The sequence below is a fragment of the Nesoenas mayeri genome (assembly GCF_963082525.1).
Source record: "Nesoenas mayeri genome assembly, chromosome: 5".
NCBI lineage: Eukaryota > Metazoa > Chordata > Aves > Columbiformes > Columbidae > Nesoenas > Nesoenas mayeri.
In genome coordinates, this window is record NC_137548.1 from 5,304,508 (window position 1) to 5,327,494 (window position 22,987).

The window sequence follows — 22,987 nt, forward strand, 5'->3', positions numbered from 1 at the left end:
ATAGACGGAGATGCTGCGGTACCTAATACACTGCAGAAGATGACAGTAGTTTCAAACTAATGGACAGGGCTAAAGACAGCGTGACCAACGTGATGAATCAGAGCTGTGCAGTTTCAGGGGAACAGAGCAGTGAGGAGAATTAAAAAAAATAAAATAAAAATATGAAGGATTAGAGCTTTTAGTCCCAGAAGTGAAAGGAAAGGCAGTGTCCTTCTCAGGAAGGCTGAGCCGGTGGGTCCTCCCCACTTGCAGCCCCCCAGGGCAGATGGGACCCCGAGGGTGCAGAAGTTCCCCCTGTTCCCACGCACAAGCCACCATTCACAGCCTGTGCAAGTCCCCAGCTACTGACACAGTCCCTGCAGTGCTGCCAACCTGCACAGAGGGTTCCTTCAAGGGATCAGCAACTGGCTGCTTCATCTTACCATCCATGCTCAGACCTACAAGTGGCAAAAGGGACTGTCAAAGCTGCGCTGTTAAAATATCCCCCTGCAGACTCCCTCTCTCTGATGGGGACAGTGAAACAGCACAGGATGCTGTTCCCTTGGGACTCCAGAGTCCTTATGGAGAAGATAAACAGGGTCATTTCTGCCATCCCCAGTGTCACTAGCAAACCTAGTGCCTACATCTGGCATTCACAGAGCAGCATCTCTTCAGTGCTTGGGTGGCAGGCAGGGCAGGAGGAGATGTGAGAAGGTCCAAGGTGGAAGTAGAAAAGCAAATAGCTTTTGCCAAACTATGGGCTGGAGAGAGCCCAAAACAGCATTCAGCATCAAGTGCTAGAGCACCCACAACGTGCTCGTTCCAGCCTTTGCCAACAGCCTGCAGTGAAACCTAGTGGAGCTCCACACAGCCAGCAGCTCTGGCAGAGCCCCAGGGGCTGCCCCTGCTCCAGCTTCCTTCTCTCAGCCACCTGCCTACACAGCAGATAAATCCCAGAGCACCTACAACAGCTTTCCTCCATCCCCAAGCATGGCAGAGCCTTCGTCCCCCTTCACAGCCCCCGCTGCAGTTGCAAAAATCCCAGCAAGATGACCTACACCCACCCACTGACATGGAGGAATCATAGAATGACAGAATAGTTTGGGTTGGAAGGATCTTCCAAGCTCATCCAGACCAACCTCTGCCATGAGCAGGGACATCTTCACCAGCTCAGGTTGCTCAGAGCCCCGTCCAGCCTGGCCTGGGATGTCTCCAGGGATGGTTCATCCACCACCTCTCTGGCCAACCTGGGCCAGGCTTTCATCACCCTCAATGTAAAAAATTTCTTCTTTAAATTTTGTCTGAATCTCCCCTCCTTTAGCTCAAAACCATCAACCCTTGTCCTATCGCAACAGGCTCTGCTAAAAAGTCTGTCCCCATCGTTCTTATCAGCCCCTTTTAAGTACTGAAAGGCCACAATATGGCCTCCAAAAAGTGAAAAGGAAAAAGCGTGAAACTCAGGAGACCTGCACGCCTGCTCACCTGAAGACTGTATTCCTGACCTGTGATGGAAAGGACAATGGGTGCCACAAAGAAAGAGCAATAAGCTACTGAGCGCAGCATCCTTCCCCCATAAAGATGTTCACTGCAGCTTCAGCTCTACTTCACGCCCCTCTACTCTGCTGTCTTCAATGTTTATTGGGTTCTGCCCAGCCAGGCTGTAAATCCTCCAGGACAAAACACAGGAGCCACATCACTGTTCATACAAACCTCCACCCTAGAAGTCCAGATCACCTGGAAAAGGTACCAGAGAGGGACAGCACTTAGCGCAAGTGGGACAAGATCTCCCATGATGCCCATCAGCCTTCGCAAGTGATGCCCTGCATCAGTGTGGGATGCTGCGGGATGGGTCCCCAAGCACGGGGACAGTGAGGAGTGTCACCCCATCCCACATGTGCTGCGATTCACCGCGACAAAGGCATCAGGGCGCAGGAGAGCCGGCAGCACTGCCAGACAGGGCAAAGAGCCCAAAGCATCTCCAGGATGTGCTGGTGCCTCCTCTGGACCTGTTAAAAGATAAACTGAAAAAAACCCACCTCCATTAAATCAACCAAAAACATTATCCCCTGAATTGATACCATTTAAAAACAGCAACCACCTCTCCTAAGCACAGTTCTCATTCCAGAGAGGGAGAAGTGCCAGAAATCAACTCAAAATTGTAGCCGATTCTCCGTGGAAGAAATTCAGCTGCTTTGCTGATAAGCAGCAATATAAATCTCTAAGCTGGAGAGGTAGATCATTAAGGGGAAATGTTTAGAGAAATTAAATCCTTTTTCCTGCTTCTTATGCTAATAGGGAAGAACCAAGCTGATTTGCAGGACAACATTTAGCAATATCTAATTCATCAAAGTCCCCATCTGTTCTCATTCTCATGCTGAGTTTGTCAAAAATCAGCTTTTCTTCAACCAACACCCGCCTCACTTTTTACCATAAGAGGCCAATTCTGGAGAGATTTGTAAATAAACCACTTCTGCAAATCCAGCCACGAAAAGAAAATGACAGGCAAGACAGGATTGAGGAGAGATGGTGAAGCAAATAAAGGGAAAAACAGATCTCCTAAAAATCTACTAAAAAACTGTATTTCTGATGGGAAGTGATGCTGAACTGGTTTGTTATACTCCTCTACCTATTCACAGTTATTAAAGCAAACAGATTAGGAATCTATTTAAGCAAAATATGCCATGGAGCAGATCTTATCTCCAAACCTGGAAATTATGGGTTTAAGTAACAAGGCTACATTCTCATATTCTCCTTTAGGGGCAGGATTATTCAGTATGTTCCTGTATACCATTTATTTGGCAATTTATACTGGAGTATTTAAAGTGTATAAATACCTGTGCTGGAGCAGAGTTGCAGGCTCAACAGTTAAAATACAGTGATAAATGATAAGTTATAGTTAATACAAGACTCAGAGGCTGCCACTCAGCAGTTTGCTGCTGTTTCAATTACTTTGTGGCCTGGGGGGGCTTGAGAAATTCTTGCCTTTGGCAACACCACAGCGGCGGTTTGTAGGCAGCCCCTTGCTCCAGAAAGCAAACAAAGCACAGATACCTATTGTCATCTTTAGAACAACCAAAATATTTACACTTCATGCTTTTACCATCCTCTTTTAAGCTCTGAAATCACCTCAGGTCCCTCTGTAGAAGGAACATTTCTAACACAGGTCCAAGCCATCTCTCTGTAGCATCTCCATGTTGCCACCATGTGGTCACCCGGCTCCTCTTGCTTCCTCTCCTTTTGGCCATGTAACTTCTTCCACGACTCTCTGGAGTAAAGCTAGAGCAGCTCTTTGGGAGATGTGCTCCAAAGCCTTTTCAAAAAATTACATTTAAAAAAATATATATCTATATATACGTACCCAGAACGGAGCAGATCTCTAGTTGGGAGCCTTTGAGGTTCTTAGAGCAACATGATGAGCTTTAGCTCTTGGTCAGCTACTTAATTATAACTGACAAAACCAAAAAGCCATGTCCTTGAGCTCCTCCCGAGGTGGGGGAACCCACCAGTGTGCTCCCCCCACAGTCCTGCAGTCCCAGTCTCAGCAGGAGCTGAAACCCCTGGAGCAGGCTGGAGCCGGCTTCTCGGTTTTCTAGGTGTACAGAAGACAAACCGAGGTGTTTAAGGTGACCGTAGGACATCTAGATATCATGGACAACCTGAGGGACTTCAGGCAGCATGAATAATAATAAAAATATCTCTTTGGCAGCCTCCTCCAGCCCAGCGAGGTTTCGCTACACCACCCCATGGTGGTTTTAGTCATCGCTGCGGAACTTGAGCAGAGCATCCAGACAAACAAATCTGACAGCTCCTGGCAGGGTTTGTTCTTGTCATCTCTCACGCTTCAGAAAACATACAGAAACCTCCAAGAAAAACTCAGATCCCACTAGAGGAGCCCTGGTTGGCCCCAGCAATCGCTCCCTGCTGGGCTGGTAACCGGCTGGAGCCTTGACGGATCTGGAAGAGGATGGATCATCCTCGTCTGATGCACCAAACCAGACAGTTCCTTCAGAAACCTGTCACAATGACACCCACCACACATATCAAACTGACTACAAACTACTGTATTTAAAAATATACCGTAGCAGAGACTGCACACAGATTATTCTCCCTGAACAAGAGATATTTCAGAAACATTTTGCTTTTATTCATTGTCACACAGGCTTTCATTGATCAGCTCTTGTGTTCTCATGTCACCACTCACAACAGATCAGCATCTCAAAACCTTTTTGTGCCACAGGCACAAGCTCTAGCCTAAGGGGGACACATCAGATATAATGTCTATTTCTGCTCAGCTGCATGTACACAAGGCCCACACCAACATCTGCTTAATGCTGAGTATTTAATCTTGAGTTATAGTTAACAAAGTCCTGTTGAATTTTTATTAATTTTTTTTGAAAAAGCTCTGCATAGGACCTCACTTCACATCCCTCCCAAATACTTGACAAGGGGATGGGAAGAAGAGGAAGAAAAGGAGGAAAGGGTTACTTATCCTTGGAGAACCACTCCTCAAATCATCAAAGAAATCAGCTCTGTAGTCCTGTAAACAGTCAGGAAGATTCAACAGGGGAAATGTGTGATATTTTCCTGGGACTGAGACAGCCTACGTGTAGAAAGCAGCCAAGCTCTGCAGGCACGGGTAAGGAAAGGCTTTGCTCAGCCGGCGTTCATTCTCTGACAGTAACAGCATCAGATCTTGAGAGCCAAATGGGTCCTCGCTCCCCTCTCACTCCTGCGGTACAGCTGCGAACCACGTTCATTTTGTATCCTGTCCATTTCTTCATGTTCAGGCTCTTCCCATTGAGGCAGAAAAATCAAAGGAATTCAAAACCAAAAAAATAACCAGCACTTGGCCTCCTTGGGTTTCATTTTTTCTCCTCTTTTTTTTATTTTTAACAGATTGAACTGCAATTCCAAGACAAATACGTGCCATGGTCTGCCAGTGAATAAGATCTTTGCTCATCTGAAGAGTCAGGTAGAAGAGATGTACATCAGCAGGGCTAAGAGCAGGTCTGAGCTTCACTGAAAGAGAACAAACCCGGTGCGGTGACAGGAACAGGGTGAGCAGTCTTTCCTTGTCACCACGGTGGCATCGGTTGTGCCAGGAATACAGCTGGGAAGGTACACACTGGTTAAACTTGACTTGTGGAAACGGCATCCTGGATCCCTGCGATTGCAGCCACGGGCAAGGAGAGATCTGTAACTGAGCAGCGTTTTCCATTCAGTTGATAGTCTTGATAAAGCAAGTGCAGAGGGGAGGAACCATCCCACATACTAAGGAGTTTTAAGGAAGATTCAGACATAATCTTTCTGAGAAACTACCAGTCACACAAGGGGGAGGAGGGGGAAAAGACACTGAGGTCCAGGCCCAGCAAAGTGTAAAGACTTTGCAAGGAAAAGCACAGCTAAAAAATATATTATATTTATTGATAATCTTGCATTAATGGTTTCTCATGTAGCATTTTAAAAACTTCTTGATATAAGAGGCATAATTTAACTTATAAATGAACCTAGTGCACTTTGAGGCTCTCCAAAAGGAAAGGTTTGGTCATGGATCCACCTTTCACTTAACCCAAATACCTTAGTTATTACAATTATCAGTGCGTTCTCTCTGGCCAGAGCTGCATCACGGCACAGAGAACTTCTCCATCAGCAAAAATCAAATCCCAGTACATAGGCGATAGTATTGTCAGAAAGAGGACAATGTTCCAGGAGCTTTTTGGAAGGCTGGTTTTGTATGCAAGAAGGTCAAATACAAGAAGTGCTAGAACAGGGCTATGTATGTACTCCAGTACTTCACCAGATGAATCTATTAAAGGAATAAACATATTTCCTTTAAGGTAGCTGTTAAATGTCAGATGGGTACCTAAGAACTGGCTGTCTAGATCTGCCTTGCAGTTTAAGAAAATATAAGCAATGCTAAATGGAAATGAAACTGGTATCCGGAAAGTTTTAAAGAGCTAAATGTGGAGAAGTGAGGAAAAAGAGCAGGTTGAGGCAGAAAAGCTGACCCAGAAGAGTGGTCAGAACAGAATTTAGGGGAGAGCTGATGCTGTTCAGGTCAAACCACCAACTCCAGCTGACACTAACAAGGAGATAAGACAAGTGCAGGAAACAGATTCCCTCTTCTTTAAAGCAAAGGAGCCTTAAAATTAACATTAGCATTGTACTTCGGTGTTTCTTAACATCAAAACAGTGCTGTAGCATACTGGAATTCCTCCTTCCTCACGGATCTTTGTCAGAATTAAAAACTATTTGTTTCAAAAGCAAACCTACGGCTGACCTGGCAAACACCAACTGCCAGCTACGCATAATTGCTTTTTTGTTTCTCATTAGGCTAGTCTCAATAATTTTAACTATTTAAATATACTTCAGCTTGACTTTTTATTTCCTTTTGTTTTTTCTTTTTCCTTTTGGCTGGCTATAGTTTTCTGTTATACGTAATATATTGAGTGGAAGAGTAGGGAAGTGAGACTTTTATGAGTGTCCACTTGATTCTCGAGGGAATCCATATTCCTTGTTCCTGTTGGGGAAGAACTGCAAGAGTATTCATGCACTTAAAACTCCACACATTCGGACTGAGAGCCCACACACAGACCTACCATGTCCTCAGTGCTTACTCCTAAGAGAAGAGATGGCAGAAAGCGCAAGGGAAGAGGTAAGACAGAGTCTCCATGGACAAGATTTGCACCAGGCCAGCTGTCGCTCAGCGGTGCTTTGAGCCCACCTTGTCCCCATTTGTTTCCTCCTCGAGAAGCCTCTTTCATTCCAGAACTCATACAATTCTGAATTAAGCTTCCCACTCCAAAATAAACCCACTGATGTTGACCCCTTCAACTGGTAAGATCTAATATACAACAGAGGGGAGGTGTCCAGCTGTAGCTGATTACACAAATACAGAAAAAGGTTACAAAGAACTGCATTTTAAACATAATTTGTCAACTCGAACCTATATTCTTTTTGCAACACAAGCACCCATTTTATTACCACCGCTATCAAGCTGAGTAGGCATAAAAGCTCCTTCCCAAACCATAAAACAAACCATCTAACCAAAATCATAAGTGTCAGCTCACGCTATCATGAGGTACCCAAGCCACTCCCAATTGAAAACCACAAGTGCTTCTGTCCAGATTTAGTTTAAAGTATTAGTCCAACTTGTCTTTCCAAAAAGACTTATCACAAATAGTTTGTTTGCTATAGTGTTATGATTTTTTCCCACAGAAATAGCTGCAGTTTTGTTTCGTTGCTAAACAGCAAGATATTGTCTTAAACAAACAAGACACACATACAGGAATCCAAAGTTGGAGGGTGTTTTTTACTTGAAGACTCTGTAAAACATCCAAAAAAAAAAAAGCATTGTTACAGTTAATTGATTCTTCCTGGGTTAAATTTGACATCCTCAGTCAAGGTGATGCTACGGAAAGGGCATTCTGACTTTCACAAAACTGATATTCAAGCATCATCAATACACACAAAGGACAGGCTCTGACGCACATTTGTTACATTGCAACCTTCACTCAGCCTTAACAAACATCTTTGGAATAGAGATTTTTAAAAAATCTATCAAGAAACTTAAATATAGGACAAACCCATAAGATTATTAACAATATGAACAGTAAGATTTACAGAGATCAGCCAACACAGGCTGTCTGTGGACAATGAGAATGGAACTAGCAGAAATGACATGATTCACAGCACAGGTCTGTCATGCAGAGGCTGGATTCCAGCAGCTCGGAACACCGAGGACTGAGAGACGGTTTTGGAATTCGGTTACTTGTCTAAGGCAGGGAGGCGGTAACAACAGGCAGATGAGCAGGAGGCAAAGGCCAGGTAAATTAGCGCTAGGAATTCTGGATAAACCAGGAGTCTAGAACGCCAGCAAGAAAAAACAAAAGGTGGTTCGTTCTTTTAAAATGAAGAGTTTGCCAAAAGTTATCATTATATACTTTCTGTATCGCACAAACAGGTTTAAAGTAACTAAAAAGTTAGAAAACCCTGCATTTATAACAGCTACATTTAAATATATTCCAAGTGGAGTTAGCCCATATAGTTCAGTTTCTAAAACAATTCATCACTCGTCCCTCACAAGGGCATTCAGCATTTCTGTGACCCATTTCCTCAAGCACTCTCCAAACTAAAAAAATGCACCATTTATCAAAGATGGTGCTACTAGTTCTCCTTCGTACATCACAGATTTATTGCTTTATTTTACCAGTGACAAGGCTATGATTTAAAGTTTTAGAGAATTTAAGGCAACCCCACAAGACCAAGACCTTAAGGGCATTTATAGCACAGTTGTCTTCATTCAAACACCAGGAAAAGCTCGGTATTAAAAAAAAAAAATGACAAAACCACTCAAATTTTAAGCAAAAGGACCCTTTCAAGCATTATTAACCCAGCACTGAAGTCATAAGTCATTCTAGAGCACCAGCGTTCACAAACAAGAAAAGAGTCAAAGGAGGAAGTTCCATCTTGCATAACAAATCATTCTTACTCATCTAAGAAATTGTTGGAAGATTCACTCAGATATTTGGAGAGCTGAATCACTTGTTTCCATTCATTACATGGAGGATGAATTATGATCTGTCAAGATATACTTAAAACGCAACTTACAAAGAAGCATTGAAGACTGACAAAAAACACAGCGTATTCTTGACAGCTTTACAAGTCGATTCACCTGCAAGAGCTCAGTTTTTCCCAGTATTTCTTTCAAATCCCATGGATTTCACTACAAGCTCCTTGTTTGATGCTCTGTCTTCTCAATAATCACAAGGAGAGCCCAGATTTAAAAAGCCATGCTGCAGTGAAAACATCACTGAGACCACTTCTATGTTTGTGGTCTTAATTACTCACGACCAAGTTTACTGTTGACAAAGACGTATCAACTGCCAGTCATGCAAACTCACTCAGATGAATTTAAAACAAACAAACAAAAAAACCAAATAAAAAATGGCAAACAAACCAACTAAAACAACAACAAAACCAGCAAAATACCCAGCAAGCACAAGCTTGTCAAAAAAACTAAGCATTAGGCTAACTCTTCCTCTGCAAATACTTCAAAAATTAACTGAAAAAACATGGAAAATTCTTTACAAGCAATGCGAGATAACACTGGCTGAATGCGCAGGTGCACTCTTTTTATTTCTATATAGAGTGAAAACAAATATCATACAGAAAACAGGTTTTTTTAAAGAATTAGGGTACGTTGTAACCCCTAAGATGGGTTTTGTGAAAACAGAAAAGATGACTTTCTGCAAAAGAAATTAAGCAGCAGTTATTTCAGCTTCAGAGCAGGTACAACCTGATGAGATTTGCAGTAAAATTCAATTAAGCAGACATCACTGATGATGTATTAAAAATAGGCAGAGTCCTACTGCCACACAGCAGGAGGAATGGATGAGGATTTGCACTCGGCGGAGAACCCTGCGTGTAAACTATTCCCATGTGATTCGGAGTCACTGAGACAAACGACTTTATGGAGCTACTTGCAACTTTTTCTAGAGAATTACTTCACCATGAAGCTCATATATTTTTCTACAGCCTTTCCTAAAAGAAATGGATAGAAATAGGTTTCGGGTCCGCCAGAGAATTCGGACTACACAGAGTGCTTGTGGTAACTTCCATTTGGGAGGACAGCAAAGACTTTTGTTCAGAAGGAAATTCTCTTCCCCTAAGTGAAGAGAGCAACTTTCATTTCTTTGGAAGAAGAAAGATTATTGGGGGGTTGTAGCACTCATTGTCATAGCAGAAAGCAGGTTTCGTCACATAAAAAACCTGGAACGGGTCCCATAACTGAAGGAATCTTTCCCCTCAGCACTTCCTCAGAGCACAATTAGATAAGATTTATACTGAGAAACCTTTTTGAACACTGTAACAGCAAAAAGGTTAGTGCATTTTCCTTGCTAATGTTCCATAATGCAACAAGTACACTGGTTTACATTCTGTTAAAAAATATCCCTGTGGAACAAATCTTTCATGAAGCCTTATAATTTCTTTGCACTTCTCCGCACACAGGAGAAGTTTCAGCCACTTGCAACAGCATGTTTTAGTTTTGAATACCTGAAACCAAAAAATATTTTCTTCTTTTTTTTTTTTTCTGAATTCATTAAATGCATCAATATTAGCATGACAGGAGTCAACCCTCTCTTCAACTGAAGGATTTGACATTTAGTTCCTTTCGAGTTGATGACTCAAACACTAATCCTGCATGGAAATAAAGTTAAGATTTATCCATCGTAGGAGCAGGGTTCACTGGGCGCTGCCTTACAGCACTTGGTGATGAGTTTCTGCTGGGCACCTCTTTACCCTCCGTTTCATCATCTGAAATATCTTCCTTGTCTGCTTCTTGCTCTTCATCCAGCTTTTTCAGCAGCTGAGCCGACTCTGGAGGTAGCTTTCCTTAAGGAGAAAGGAAAATATTCATACATGAACACGTACCATTTACCATGTGAAATACACTTTTTTAACATTGCAGCACTTTAATGAATTTAAGCCAGGTAGTACCTGTTGCTAGCATGAAGTTACCCACAGGTCAAGTATGAACAGATAACCTAGACAAATTAATATAAAACTTCCTCCAACTTTGAAAAAAATGAGTCAGGATCATACAAACCATAAACCAGCATTCAGATCTTCTTCCATGACTTTTTAAGATTACCTTGAAAAATTCCAGAAACTAACCCCAAACTGAATCACTTGCCATCCACAGAAATGCAAATTCACTTTTAATTCTCGCTTGGCCCCTAAAACTTACGCAAACCCCCACCTTCGCAACACTGAGAGCTCCAATCAAAACTTCTACCTCCCTGCACATACAGAATTTCCTATCTTGTAGGCATGAAAATGCTGTAAAAACATTTTAACTCCTAAAAAAGTTTTTTACAGAATACAAACATACTATAAACCGCAAGGACAAGTTGCTGCAGGTAAAGCAATGTACCAATCACAAGTGTAAACTTTTATGCTAAATCTCATGTCCTGCAGACACAAGTTAGACACTGATATTTATTAAATAAGATTTACCAAACAGCTTCTCTGAATTAGAAGTTACAGTGGGCTTACTTGAATAAGGATATGGTGGTGGTCTGTGCCTTTTGGATGGACAGATACAGTCTGCCAAGAATACCATTACCTGAAACCAAAGAAAGACAACAGTAAACCTCCAAACATCCTGCACATTAGAAGCACAGAATCATTTTGGTTGGAAAAGACCCTCAAGATCATTGAGTCCAACCGTTAACCCAACACTGGCACTAACCCATGTCCCTGAGAACCTCATCTCCACATCTGTTCAACCCCTCCAGGGATGGTGACTCCACCACTGCCATGGGCAGCCTGTTCCAATGCCCGACAGCCCTTTCCAGGAAGAAATCGTTCCCAAGATCCAACCTCAACTTCCCCTGGTGCAACGTGAGGCGGTTTCTTTTCATCCTGGTGCTTGTTCCTTGGGAGCAGAGCCCAACCCCACTGGCTCCAAGCTCCTTTCAGGCAGTTCAGAGATCAGGAGGTCGCCCCTCAGCTCCTGTTCTCCAGCTGAACCCCCCAGGTCCCTCAGCCGCTCCCATCACACTTGTGCTCCAGCCCCTCACCAGCTCCATTTCCCTTCTCTGAACTTGCTCCTGCACCTCAAGGGCTTTCTTGTCTTGAGGGGCCCAAAACTGACCCCAGGATTCGAGGTTTTTGCCTCAGCAGTGCCCAGTACAGGGGGACGGTCACTGCCTTGATCCTGTTGACCACACCAGTGCTGATACAAGCCAGGATGTTCGTGGTCTTTTTAGCCACCTGGGCAGATGCTGGCGCATGTTCAGTTGCTGTCAGCAACACCCCCAGGTCCTTTTCCATCAGGCACTTTCCAGCCACTCTCCCCCAAGCCTGTAGCGTTCATAGGGTTGTTGAGATCTGCGTGCACAACCCGGCACTTGGTCTCATTGAAACTCATACAATTGGCCTCAGCCCATTGATCCAGCTGGTCCAGATCCCTCTGTAGAGGCATCTAAGTGGTGCACCAGGTCGTTAACCATTTTCCTTCGGATCACTGGGGCTTCATTCTGCTCCCGGTCTTCCAGCTCAGGGGGCTGTGTACCCCAGGAACAACTGGTCTTACTATTAAAGACTGAGGCAGAATCAGTGTAATACACAGTAGTCATAAGCCAATCTGAGCTAAGTGCGTCACTTACAAGTCCCAGTGTCAGTCCCGAGAATAGAGTTGCCAATACAAAAACAGCATAGGAGCCCCAGACTGGCAGTCCAACATTTTCTGTTAAATAACCATGGCAGTGCTGGAATATAAGACAAGAGAATCATTTCAAGAATAGCTGAATATTATGTCTGTTAAACTAAAATAAAACAGAGATCTAAGCACATACCCTGATCCACATTGACAACTGAAACAAAGCTGACATACTGCTCATCCTGAAACAAAACAGAAAAAAATAAATGAAAACATTTTTCAGCCAGTCACATACCTGTACCTTCTGGTTTGCCTGACTTGATTTTTATCTTCTACTTCATAACCTTCATACCAACATCGGCACATACAACGTTTCACATATGGACAAGTATGAATTCACAAACCACCTTGATGTGGATCTGCTGACATATGAATCTCAGTTAATTTTGGTTATGTTTTAACTTATATTTGGACCAGCAGTCTATGAGAAGCCAACTGGAATTCTCTTCAAGATAATAAGAATTAAGCATCTGGATATTTAATTAAAACAAAAAAACAACCTGTTAAATAATCAGGTTATATAAGAACTGAGAGATGTCTAGACACTTAAGTTTTGCTATATCTTACACACAGGTGAAAAGGACCAGCCTATCTGCCATGTACATCCTGCTAACTCTGGCACTTCCCTGTTATTGCGAAACTTCAGCATTAGGTATTTGCTATCTGTAAAGGAGAATTTGAAACATTAAGCCAACCTAAGCTGCTAATGGCTGAGCCACAGAAAAAGCCCATTTCATGCTGTTTCAGTATATGCAAAAAATGGAGCTGCTACCGTGCACTTGTAACAGAAAACTTATTAATCCTAAAATTATTCCCCTTTTCACACATTGCTTGGTGTGGGCTAACAGTTTCTAGATCAACCACACAGCCTGAAGATTCAAACAGCACTGTGAGTAGACAAAGTAACAATGCTGAGCTTCCTATAATGCTGCTGCTACATGTAAAATGTAGCATTTCATAAACCAAGCACTGCTACAGCACAGTTACTACAGAGGTGTTTCAGCCATCATTGCTCATTGAAAAATCATGAACTATTCGGTTCATTTGCCTCAACCAACGGTGTCCCCAACACACTTTATCACCCACAGTTACTCAACTACTCTGAAACCACCACACAGCACGTGCAGGAACAACTAAAAGCACTTCAAAGCCTCAAAACTAGAAAGAATACCAAAGAGAGTGTTTCTCCTCAGATGACAGTCTCCCCACTTCACTACTCCTTCAGTAAGGAACCTTCACCCTTCCACTCTGTTTTTGTCTTCTCTTAAATGGCAGCCTGTATCTCACAACTACACTCCTACATTGTTTCCCAGTTTTTATTGCTAATTTCCTAGAATTTTGCTGGGCAAAACATCTTCCTGCTATATAAAAAGAACTTCAAGTGTTACCTACAAGAGTTTAGTAAAACAATACAGCCACCTCCAACTATATGAAGCCTTAAAGTAAACCTTAAGCTGTCCACAAGGAAGCAGCACATCTAAGGATCTATCCCAAAATGTGCATGCTTGACAACTAATTGTTATTAAAAACATACCAAAACTTACAGAAAAGAGGAAGGACCAAACCATGATGAAACCGGTTCAATAGATTTCCATTCCTGGTCACTGATGAAATTTATAAAATCAGTTTTGGTTCTTCCCCCTTGGTATCTCCTGAACTCTCCATCTTTACAACTGTAAAACAAACCAACAAAAAAGTCCTTTATTTTAGACTGTCCAAGCATGCACCATTTGCTTCCACTCAACACCTTTCCTCCCACCACCTTGTCTTTTTTTTCTTTTTTATTTTGCTTTAGATGATATTGGCTCTAAAATGTTTTACAGAACTCCTGACTACAAGTATTTCTAGGATCTTGACTCCATGTGTATCTTGGCTACCTTTAGGTTGCGATTCCACTAAAAGATAATGATCTTCTCAATGCACTTGCCACATAAATGCATTAAGATCAGCCTACAGAGGAAAGATTGCAAAATGGAGACACGCATAAAAACATAGAATAAATAAGGCCTAAAGGGAAAAGAAAAAATAAAACAGCTGGCAGTGCTGTAAGGTCACAATGGGTAAGACAGTCATCTCTGTGTAAAGTAACTCACATTCTTAGAAAGCATGGTAAATATTCATTTGTCCCCCAAAAATGAAGAAGGAAGTCCTCTCTCCTCCAAAAAATCCTGCTGCATTGCATACTTACTGATAGATGGTAGGAAGAGCTGTTATGATAAATCGTCCACTTAATCCTGTAAGAAAATAGTTATTTTCAGAATAGTAGAGCAATCTTGGGTAAGAAAAAGCAAGAAATTTTGTTATACACCAAAATAAAACCAGCTGCCCCCAGGTATCAATTTTCAATTATGAATAAACACACACACCTGTGCATATCAAAGTACTGCATACAGTGTAAAGCAACGTCCCTGGACAAAGAGCAAGAAAGTTTCACCATGGGGAAGAAAAAAAAAGATGTCTGGGATAACGGCTCTACTTGACTATTTTGGCTGTAGTTATTGAAAGAGAGATACTCTCCTTTTCCAGCATGATCTGGAAACTCCAGTGCTTGCAGAAAATAACCCAAGTGAGGCAAGTTTCAAAAGTTTTTATGTGACTTTGGAGGAAAATATCAGCATGGAGAAGGTCATTTTTATGAACTCCACACACACAAGGGCAATTCAGCAAAGTGAGTTTCAGCTGAGGGACACCAGACTGCTTGTACTGCCTTTTGCCAACAAAGAATGGTACTACTACAGGGAAGGCTAAAAACGCTTTTTTTGCTCTGTATGATGCTTAAAAAGATCAGTAACCTTGGAATTCTCTAAGTTACTTTCTTGATAAAGCTTCTTGTTTCTTTTATCTACCAAAAAAGACAAGACTTCTTAGTCTATATGGAATCACAGAACCATTCTGGTTGGAAAAGACCCTCAACATAATTGAGTCCAACCATTAAACCAACACTGGCACTACCCCATGTCCCTGAGAACCACGTCTGTTCAACCCCTCCAGGGATGGTGACTCCACCACTGCCCTGGGCAGCCTGTTCCAATGCCCAACAACCTTTCCCAGGAAGAAATTGTTCCCAAGATCCAACCTCAACCTCCCCAGTGCAACTTGAGGCTGTTTCCTCTCATCCTGGCACCTGTTCCTTCAGAGAAGAGACCAACATCTCCCCCTGGCTCCAAGCTCCTGTCAGGCAGTTCAGAGATCAGAAGGTCTCCCCTCAGCTCCTGTTCTCCAGCTGAACCCCCAGGTCCCTCAGCCACTCCCATCACACTTGTGCTCCAGACCCTTCCTCAGCTCTGTTCCCTTCTCTCAACTCGCTCCAGCATCTCAAGGGCTTTCTTGGTGTGAGGGGAACAATGTGCCTTTAGACAAGATCGGGAAAAGATCTTTATTTGTCCTACTGATTCAATCTAAGGGCACATACACCGAACATCCCCCCCGAGGTGACGGGAGGCCCCGCCGGACTCTCACCCGGCTGCTCCGTGACATCCACTTTGGCAACGTTCACTTCCAGGTCCTCGCCCCACTCGCCAAACTTCTCCCACTCGGGCTGCAGGCTCTGGCAGGCGGGACACCACGGGGCGTAGCTGCGGGCAGCGCAGGTCTGTCACCAACGGGCACCGCTCGGGCCCCCGCCACCTCAGAGCGGGCCGCCCCGCCCCCCCCCCCCCCCCGCCCACTCCCCGGCAGCGCGAACGACCCCGTCGCGACTCACAACTCCACCATCCACTCGCCCTGCAGTAGCTCCTGCCACATGCCGTCCGACAGCACCTTCACAGGGCTCCGCCTGCCCAGCGCGGCCGAACCGGCCGCCAGCGCCAAGCAGAGCAGAGCGCAGCGCGGACCGGCCGCCACCATCTTGACCCGCGCGCTTCCGCCTTCCCGCTGGCACCGCCCCGCACCGCCTCACAGCGCCTCGGCGCATGCGCAGAAAGAGCATCGCGTAGACACCCCCCGGCAAGAATCCCAGAAATTAGGAGGCTGAGGGGGACTCGAAAGCTCATCCAGTGCAATCCCCCCGCTAGAGCAGGAACACCAAGATGAGGTTACACAGGAAGGTGTCCAGGCGGGTTTTCAATGTCTCAAGGAGGCTCCACAACCTCCCTGGGCAGCCTGTTCCAGGCTCTGCCACCCTCACTGAGAAGAAGTTTCTTCTCAAATTTAAGTGGAATCTCCCGTGTTCCAGTTTGTACCCATCGCCCCTTGTCCTATCGTTGGTTGTCACCGATAGGAGCCTGGCTCCATCCCTCTGACACTCACCCTTTACATATTTATAAACATTACCGAGGTCACCCCTCAGTCTCCTCTTGTCCAGCTCCAGAGCCCCAGCTTCCTCAGCCTTTCCTCACACGGGAGATGCTCCACTCCCTTCAGCATCTTGGTGGCTGCGCTGGACTCTCTCCAGCAGTTCCCTGTCCTGCTGGTGTTAGCAAAAAGGACACATAACCACGGACGTAGTTATATGCGGTGCTTTTATTCCAGCGCTGGGAAACCAGGGGTTCGCACCCAAAGCTGGCTTCCACCACTGATTTGAACTCTACGACATTTATACAGTTTGGTTACATACATATTCATTAGAGTTACAACGTGAATACTGCATATTCATTAGGTTACACAATTATTTCACAATATCAGTTGCAACACCTTGGAACTACCCTAAGCATGCGCAGTGTCCTCTGGTGGTCGTTTTGGGGGTCTTCAGGATGAAGTAAGTAGTCTTCATCACTAGTGTACTTTTCACCTTTCATCACAGCACATGCGCACTCTTTACAAAATTATATAAATTCTTGGATGATAGTAAATGTACCTTCTCAGCACATCCTATCTTCTCAAGATAAGTACTAACTTTTAGTTCTCTAAAATATGAAACTCATATACAACCTGCATAGTTTTTAAGATAAGGTAAGAATCTTGGATACAGTTTACGAAGCAAAATGCAGCTAACTATAACACTGGAACTGAGGGGCCACAACTGGACACAATATTGCAGGTGTGGTCTCCCCAGGGCAGAGCAGAGGGGCAGGAGAACCTCTCTGACCTACTGACCACCCCCTTCTAACCCACCCCAGGTACCATTGGCCTTCCTGGCCACAAGGGCCCAGTGCTGGCTCATGGTCATCCTGCTGTCCCCCAGGACCCCCAGGTCCCTTTCCCTACACTGCTCTCCAACAGGTCGTCCCCCAACTTATACTGGAACGTGGGGTTGTTTCGGCCCAGATGTAATATTTAAAAAAAAAAAAAATTCTTAATGGAAGAGGTTGTCAGGAATTAGAACAGGCTGCCCAAGACAGTGGTGGAGTCACCATCCCCGCAGGGCTTTAAAAGGCGTTTAGACGATGTTCTTAGGGACATGTTTTAGTGCTAGAGTTAAGTTAGGTTATAATTTGACTCGATAATCCGGAAGGTCTTTTCCAACTGAAATGATTCTATGATTCTATTCTAGGTTCAAAATTATGAGATTGCCATGGGCAGGCAGAGGATAACAAACCCAGCGTGAAGCACCACGCAGGGGCCCGTGAAGAACACGAACTCTGGCCCAGCCTTCACCGGGACAGCGGGGCAGCTGTGAGGGGGCCGGACGGGCAGGGCCGGCGGGCGTGCCTGTGATGTGCTCTGGCACCTGTGACATCACAGGGGACGAGTCCCCACGGGGCGGTTATCAGGGGCGTCAGCAGCAGCGCTGCCCCAGTCCAGCCTGGGCCAGTGGTGAGTGCGCAGGCGGGGGGAGGCCGGGCTGGACGGGGCCGGGGCAGAAACGCGGCCCCCGGGGGTGGGTTCTCACCCTGCATGGAGGGCCCGGCCGCTCGCGGGAGCACCTTGGCCAGGGCACGGAGCCGCTGCCGCTGGGGCCGGGGCAGCCCTTGCTGCCTCCCAGCTGCCTCGGCCCCGCTCCTACCTGCCCCCAGCTCCCTGCGGCCCCCAGCCCCGCTCCCACACCGCCAGCCCCCTCCCTCTCGCACAGCCCCACTGACCCCCTTTTCTCCCTTCTCCTGCAGGCCATGGCTCTCTTGGACATTGTCTTCGGACTTTGGCAAATTCTTACCCTAAATGTGCAGTTGGTTGGCTATGAGCTGGATGAGGAGATGCGCGAGCGCGTGGAGCAGCGTGCGGAGATGCTGAACCGGGAGATGACTCGGCTGTGGCAGGAGGTCGAGCGGATGAACCAGGAGCAGAGGAGCCAGGAGCAGAGTGGCTTTGCTTGGGCATCCCTGCTCCTCTCCGCCTTGCAGCACTGGCAGTTCTGGGCCGTTGCTGCAGTCCTGGTCCTGCTCTTTGGGCTCTGCTGGTGGCTCAGGAAACGGAGCCGTGAGCCAGAGAGAGAAGAGGAGAGCTCCGGTAACAACGTGGAGGAGGAGGAACACGAAGAAGAGAATAACGATGCAAATGACCCAGGAAGGCCTTTTGAGGGTCCCATAGAGAGACCAGTTCAGAACCGGGACAGAGATTGCGAAGCTGTGAAGAATCTGGTGCAAAAATTCATCGATCTCTTCAACTATGAGTTCTCCAATACTTGGTACCCTGTTCTGCAAAGAGCCATCGAGGTGGGCAGCGCCTTTGAAGGTTGGAGTCCCCAGGAAGCAGACATCACCCACCACTTGCTTGTGTCTCTGAAGCCCCCTCGTGGACACATCTTCTACCTCGAGCGGGGCCCCTCGTGGCCGGCGAGGAACTTTCGCATCCATGTTGAATTGGAATGTACTTGTGAGATGGAACAGCTGGCAGGAGAGACACGTTGCTTCCTCCACGACCCCGAGGAGGAGCAGAGTAGGAAGGAGGGCCCCAACATCCTAGACGACCTCTGCACTGACTCCTACCTGGATGTGCAGAAAACTGCTCACTGGTTCCAGAAGATGGTGAGGTGCTTCTGGAAGGATCTGCCTGAGTCGGCCACACACCGCCTAATGGTGCTGCCCTCGGATCGCTCCTGCAAATTCCAGGTGCTGACACAAGACTGGGATAAAAAGTTCTTTGTTGAGATGATGTTTGGGGTGCAGGAAGGCGATTCAGACATCTTCGCGAGCAGCCAGTATACAGAGGCTGCCTACACTCCAAGCACGATGTGGCCAGAGACCTATGCTGTGGCAGAGATGAAGTTCTTCAGCTATATTGCCAGCCAGGCACAGCCTGACACCTGCCACCTCAGATGCCTGCAGCTCTGTGTCAGCAACCTGCCAGGCAGCGACTTTTACATCTATACAATGAAGACAGTTGTGATGCACCTGCTGACCATTATACCCCTGTCACGCTGGCGCAAGGACACTTTAACAGAGCGGCTGGAGGACATCATGCTGTACCTGCAGAGGTGCCTGAACAAGAAAGGCCTCAACAACTTCTTCATCGGCAATGATAACGTGCCTGAGGAGATCATCTTGCCCCTGGAACTGCAAAGGGCTAAATGGCTCAATATCTTCCAGCACCTGGAGCACAATCCTGACGCCTATGAGGAGGCATGGCTTGATTTTGTGGTGCTGCAATGTTGGCTTCGTAAACTGGTTCTCCACGAACACTGAAAGAGGTCGTCCTGCACAAGGAGGCCTGTGACAGGGACTCCGTTACCAACCGGACAGTGACTGTACCCCTGACTGTGAGACACTCCATTCCTTCTGGGAGCTTTACCATCTGCAAAGTTGCCAATAAAAATTGTGTTTGAACAAATGGTGAATCTGGGAGTGTCTGTGCATCACTTTCTTGGGGAACACAGGCATAGGGTGCAGGTTCTCACAGAAGATACCCCTGTAATCCCTGGCAACTAAGACCTTGCCGCACAAAGCCAATACGCTGCTGAGCTGCCGCAGAATTAGGGAACCTTTTGCAGAGGGGCTGATATGGCGGGCTCTGGTTTCATGATTCACTTGGCTTTGGCTTCCCAGGTGTTGCGGGTTCATCCCAGCAGGCAGCTTGGCATCACACAGCTGCTCAAGCCCTTTCCTCCAGTGGCACAGTGGAGAGAATCTGAAGGGTAGAAGTGGGAAAACTTGTGCCTTGAGCTAAGGCAGCTTAGTCGGTAAAGCAAGAGCTACATGCCCTGGCAGGGCAAGATTAAGAATTCATTCACTCTTGCCCTGGTCTGCCAGCAGAGCTGCCTTTTCGGGACCTGTTCTGCCACCCTGCACCTTGCCTTACCAGGAAACATCCTGGACTTGCATGGCTCTCTGGTTATTATCATAGAATCACTGAATATCTCAAGTAGGAAGGGACCCATAAGGATCATCAGTTCAAACACCCAGGTCCTCGCAGGATTAGCTACAATTAAACCATATAACTAAGATTGTCCTCCAGACACTCCTTGAACTCGGACAGCCTTAGTACCGTGACCCCTTCCCTGGGGAGCCAGTTCCAGCCACCAACCACTCACGTAGGGAAGCACTTCTTTGTAATGTCCCATCTGAATTTCCCCTGTGTTGTGGTTGAGACAGACAAATGACGTAGGCCAAGTTCTTCTGAGACGCAAATATATACCATTTAACGCCACAAGTGAGTTCTTATACAGTTTTACCAATTCAGATGTCTTTTTACTATTGGTTACAAGTTGCAGTAGTAACACCTTATTGGCTAATTTTTGCGGCAATTAGGAACAACGCATACCAGGACGCAGACAGAGATTCGTGCAGAGACAGAGACCTTGTTGTGGAAAAAGGCACAGAGCCTGGCCAAGCAGAGAGCTGACCTAAGCCGCCTTCTTTATTCACCATAGACAATTTATATGATTTACAGGTACGGGCCTGGGCTAAGATGTTTACAAAAGGTGTTTTTCCACTAATTGTTATTAAAAACACACTAAACTCATATGATGTTTGTCTTGCTTGTTTTTCCACTCATTCACAGACCAGGCCCAAGGACATTCACACATCCCGTGCACTTGGGGGCGGTTATCCAGCCCGAGATACCATTCTCATGAGTCTGGGCTATAACTTTTTACAGTTATGAGAAATGTACTTCAAAATAATCTGTCCAAGGCCCTTTCTATGTTATTATTTTAGTATTATGTCTCTGATCGTCCAGATGATCATGTTAGTATTGATCTTCCTTTATCCTCCATGTGGCTGGAACCGCACATCTTGCTTTCCCACATTTTACTTTCCAATAAATTTTGCTATCATCAATGCTACTTTTCCACTCCCTTCTCTCTCACAGGTACATCCCTTCTTTCTCACGGGTACACCTTAAAATCTTTGGATACTCCTTTACTCCCATCTTTCTCACGGGTAAACCTTAATATCTTCAAAGCTGACCTCTGCTGCCATGCCCTCTGTCAGGGAATCCACAGACCCACCGTAGTCTCTCACACCCTTGATGCAGTGTCATGGAGGCACTCCAAATGTCAATTTTATGCAGACAGTAAGTTCCAAAACAGATTTTATTCTAGCTGGAATGTGTAGCCAATAAAAAGACTAGAAACGGAACCACAGAAATTAAGGGGTTGGAGGTGACCTTGAAAGATGATCCAGTCCAATCCCTCTGCCAGAGCAGGAACACCCAGATGAGGTTACACAGGAAGGTGTCCAGGCAGGTTTTCAATGTCTCAAGGAGACTCCACAACCTCCCTGGGCAGCCTGTTCCAGGCTCTGTCACACTCACTGTGAAGAAGTTTCTTCTCAAATTTAAGTGGAACTTCCCATGTTCCAGTTTGTACCCATTGCTCCTTGTCCTATCATTGGTTGTCACCGAGAAGAGCCTGGCTCCATCCCTCTGACACTCACCCTTTACATATTTATAAACATTAACGAGGTCACCCCTCAGTCTCCTCTTCTCCAAGCTCCAGAGCCCCAGCTCCCTCAGCCTTTCCTCACATGGGAGATGCTCCACTCCCTTCAGCATCTTCGTGGCTCTGCACTGGACTCTCTCCAGCAGTTCCCTGTCCTTCTGGAGGTGAGGGGCCCAGAACTGGACACAATATTGCAGGTGTGGTCTCACCAGGGCAGAGTAGAGAGACAGGAGAACCTCTCTGGACCTACTGACCCCCTTCCTTCTAATTCCCCCCAGGTACCATTGGCCTTCCTGGCCACAAGGGCCCAGTGCTGGCTCATGTTCATCCTGCTGACCCCGGGATCCCCAGGTCCCTTTCCTCTACACTGTTCTCCAACAGGTCGTTCCCCAACTTATACTGGAACGTGGGGTTGTTTCTGCCCAGATACAAGACTCTACACTTTCCCTTGTTATATTTCATTAATTTTTTCCCCGCCCAACTCTCCAGCCTGTTCAGGTCTCTGGATGGCAGCACAGCCTTCTGGTGTGTCAGCCACTCCTCCCAGCTTGGTGTCATCAGCACTCTATTACCTCATCCAAGTTGTTGATGAGTATATTGAATAGTACTGGTCCCAGTACCGACTCTCGAGGGACGCCACTAGATACAGGCCTCCAACTGTACTCTGCCCCATTGACCACGACTCTCTGGCTTCTTTCCTTCAGCCAGTTCACAGTCCACCTTACTACCCGATTGTCCAGACACAGGGCTGGAAGGACAATCCAGGGAACTGTCAGTCTAACCTCAGTGCCAGGGAAGGTCATAGAGCAATGATCTTGAGGGACATCACATGGCACATACAAGAGAACCATATGATGAGGTCCAGTCAACATGGGTTTACGAAAGGCAGGTCCTGTTTGGTCAACCTGATCTTCTACAAGAAGATGACCCACCTAACTAATGAGGGAAAGGCTGTGCCTGTTGTGTACTTAGACTTCAGTAAAACCTTTGACACTGTATCCCACAGCATTCTCCTGGAGAAGCTGCAGCTCATGGCCTGGATGGGTGTACTCTTCAATGGATAAAGAACTGGCTGGAGGGCCAGGCCT

General features: G+C 45.9%; 1 protein-coding gene across 1 annotated transcript; it reads right to left on the reverse strand.

Moving 5' to 3' along the window:
* Nucleotides 1–8,220: 8,220 nt before the first annotated feature.
* Nucleotides 8,221–16,065, reverse strand: TMX1 (thioredoxin related transmembrane protein 1). The gene is made up of 8 exons (XM_080345486.1): nt 15,909–16,065; nt 15,665–15,780; nt 14,394–14,439; nt 13,750–13,878; nt 12,342–12,387; nt 12,153–12,254; nt 11,038–11,107; nt 8,221–10,374 (listed from the first exon to the last, which is right to left on the reverse strand). The coding sequence occupies exons 1-8, from the start codon at nt 16,049–16,051 to the stop codon at nt 10,196–10,198; spliced, it is 831 nt and encodes a 276-aa protein (XP_080201612.1). The 5' UTR covers nt 16,052–16,065; the 3' UTR covers nt 8,221–10,195.
* Between the last annotated feature and the right edge of the window lie 6,922 nt (nt 16,066–22,987).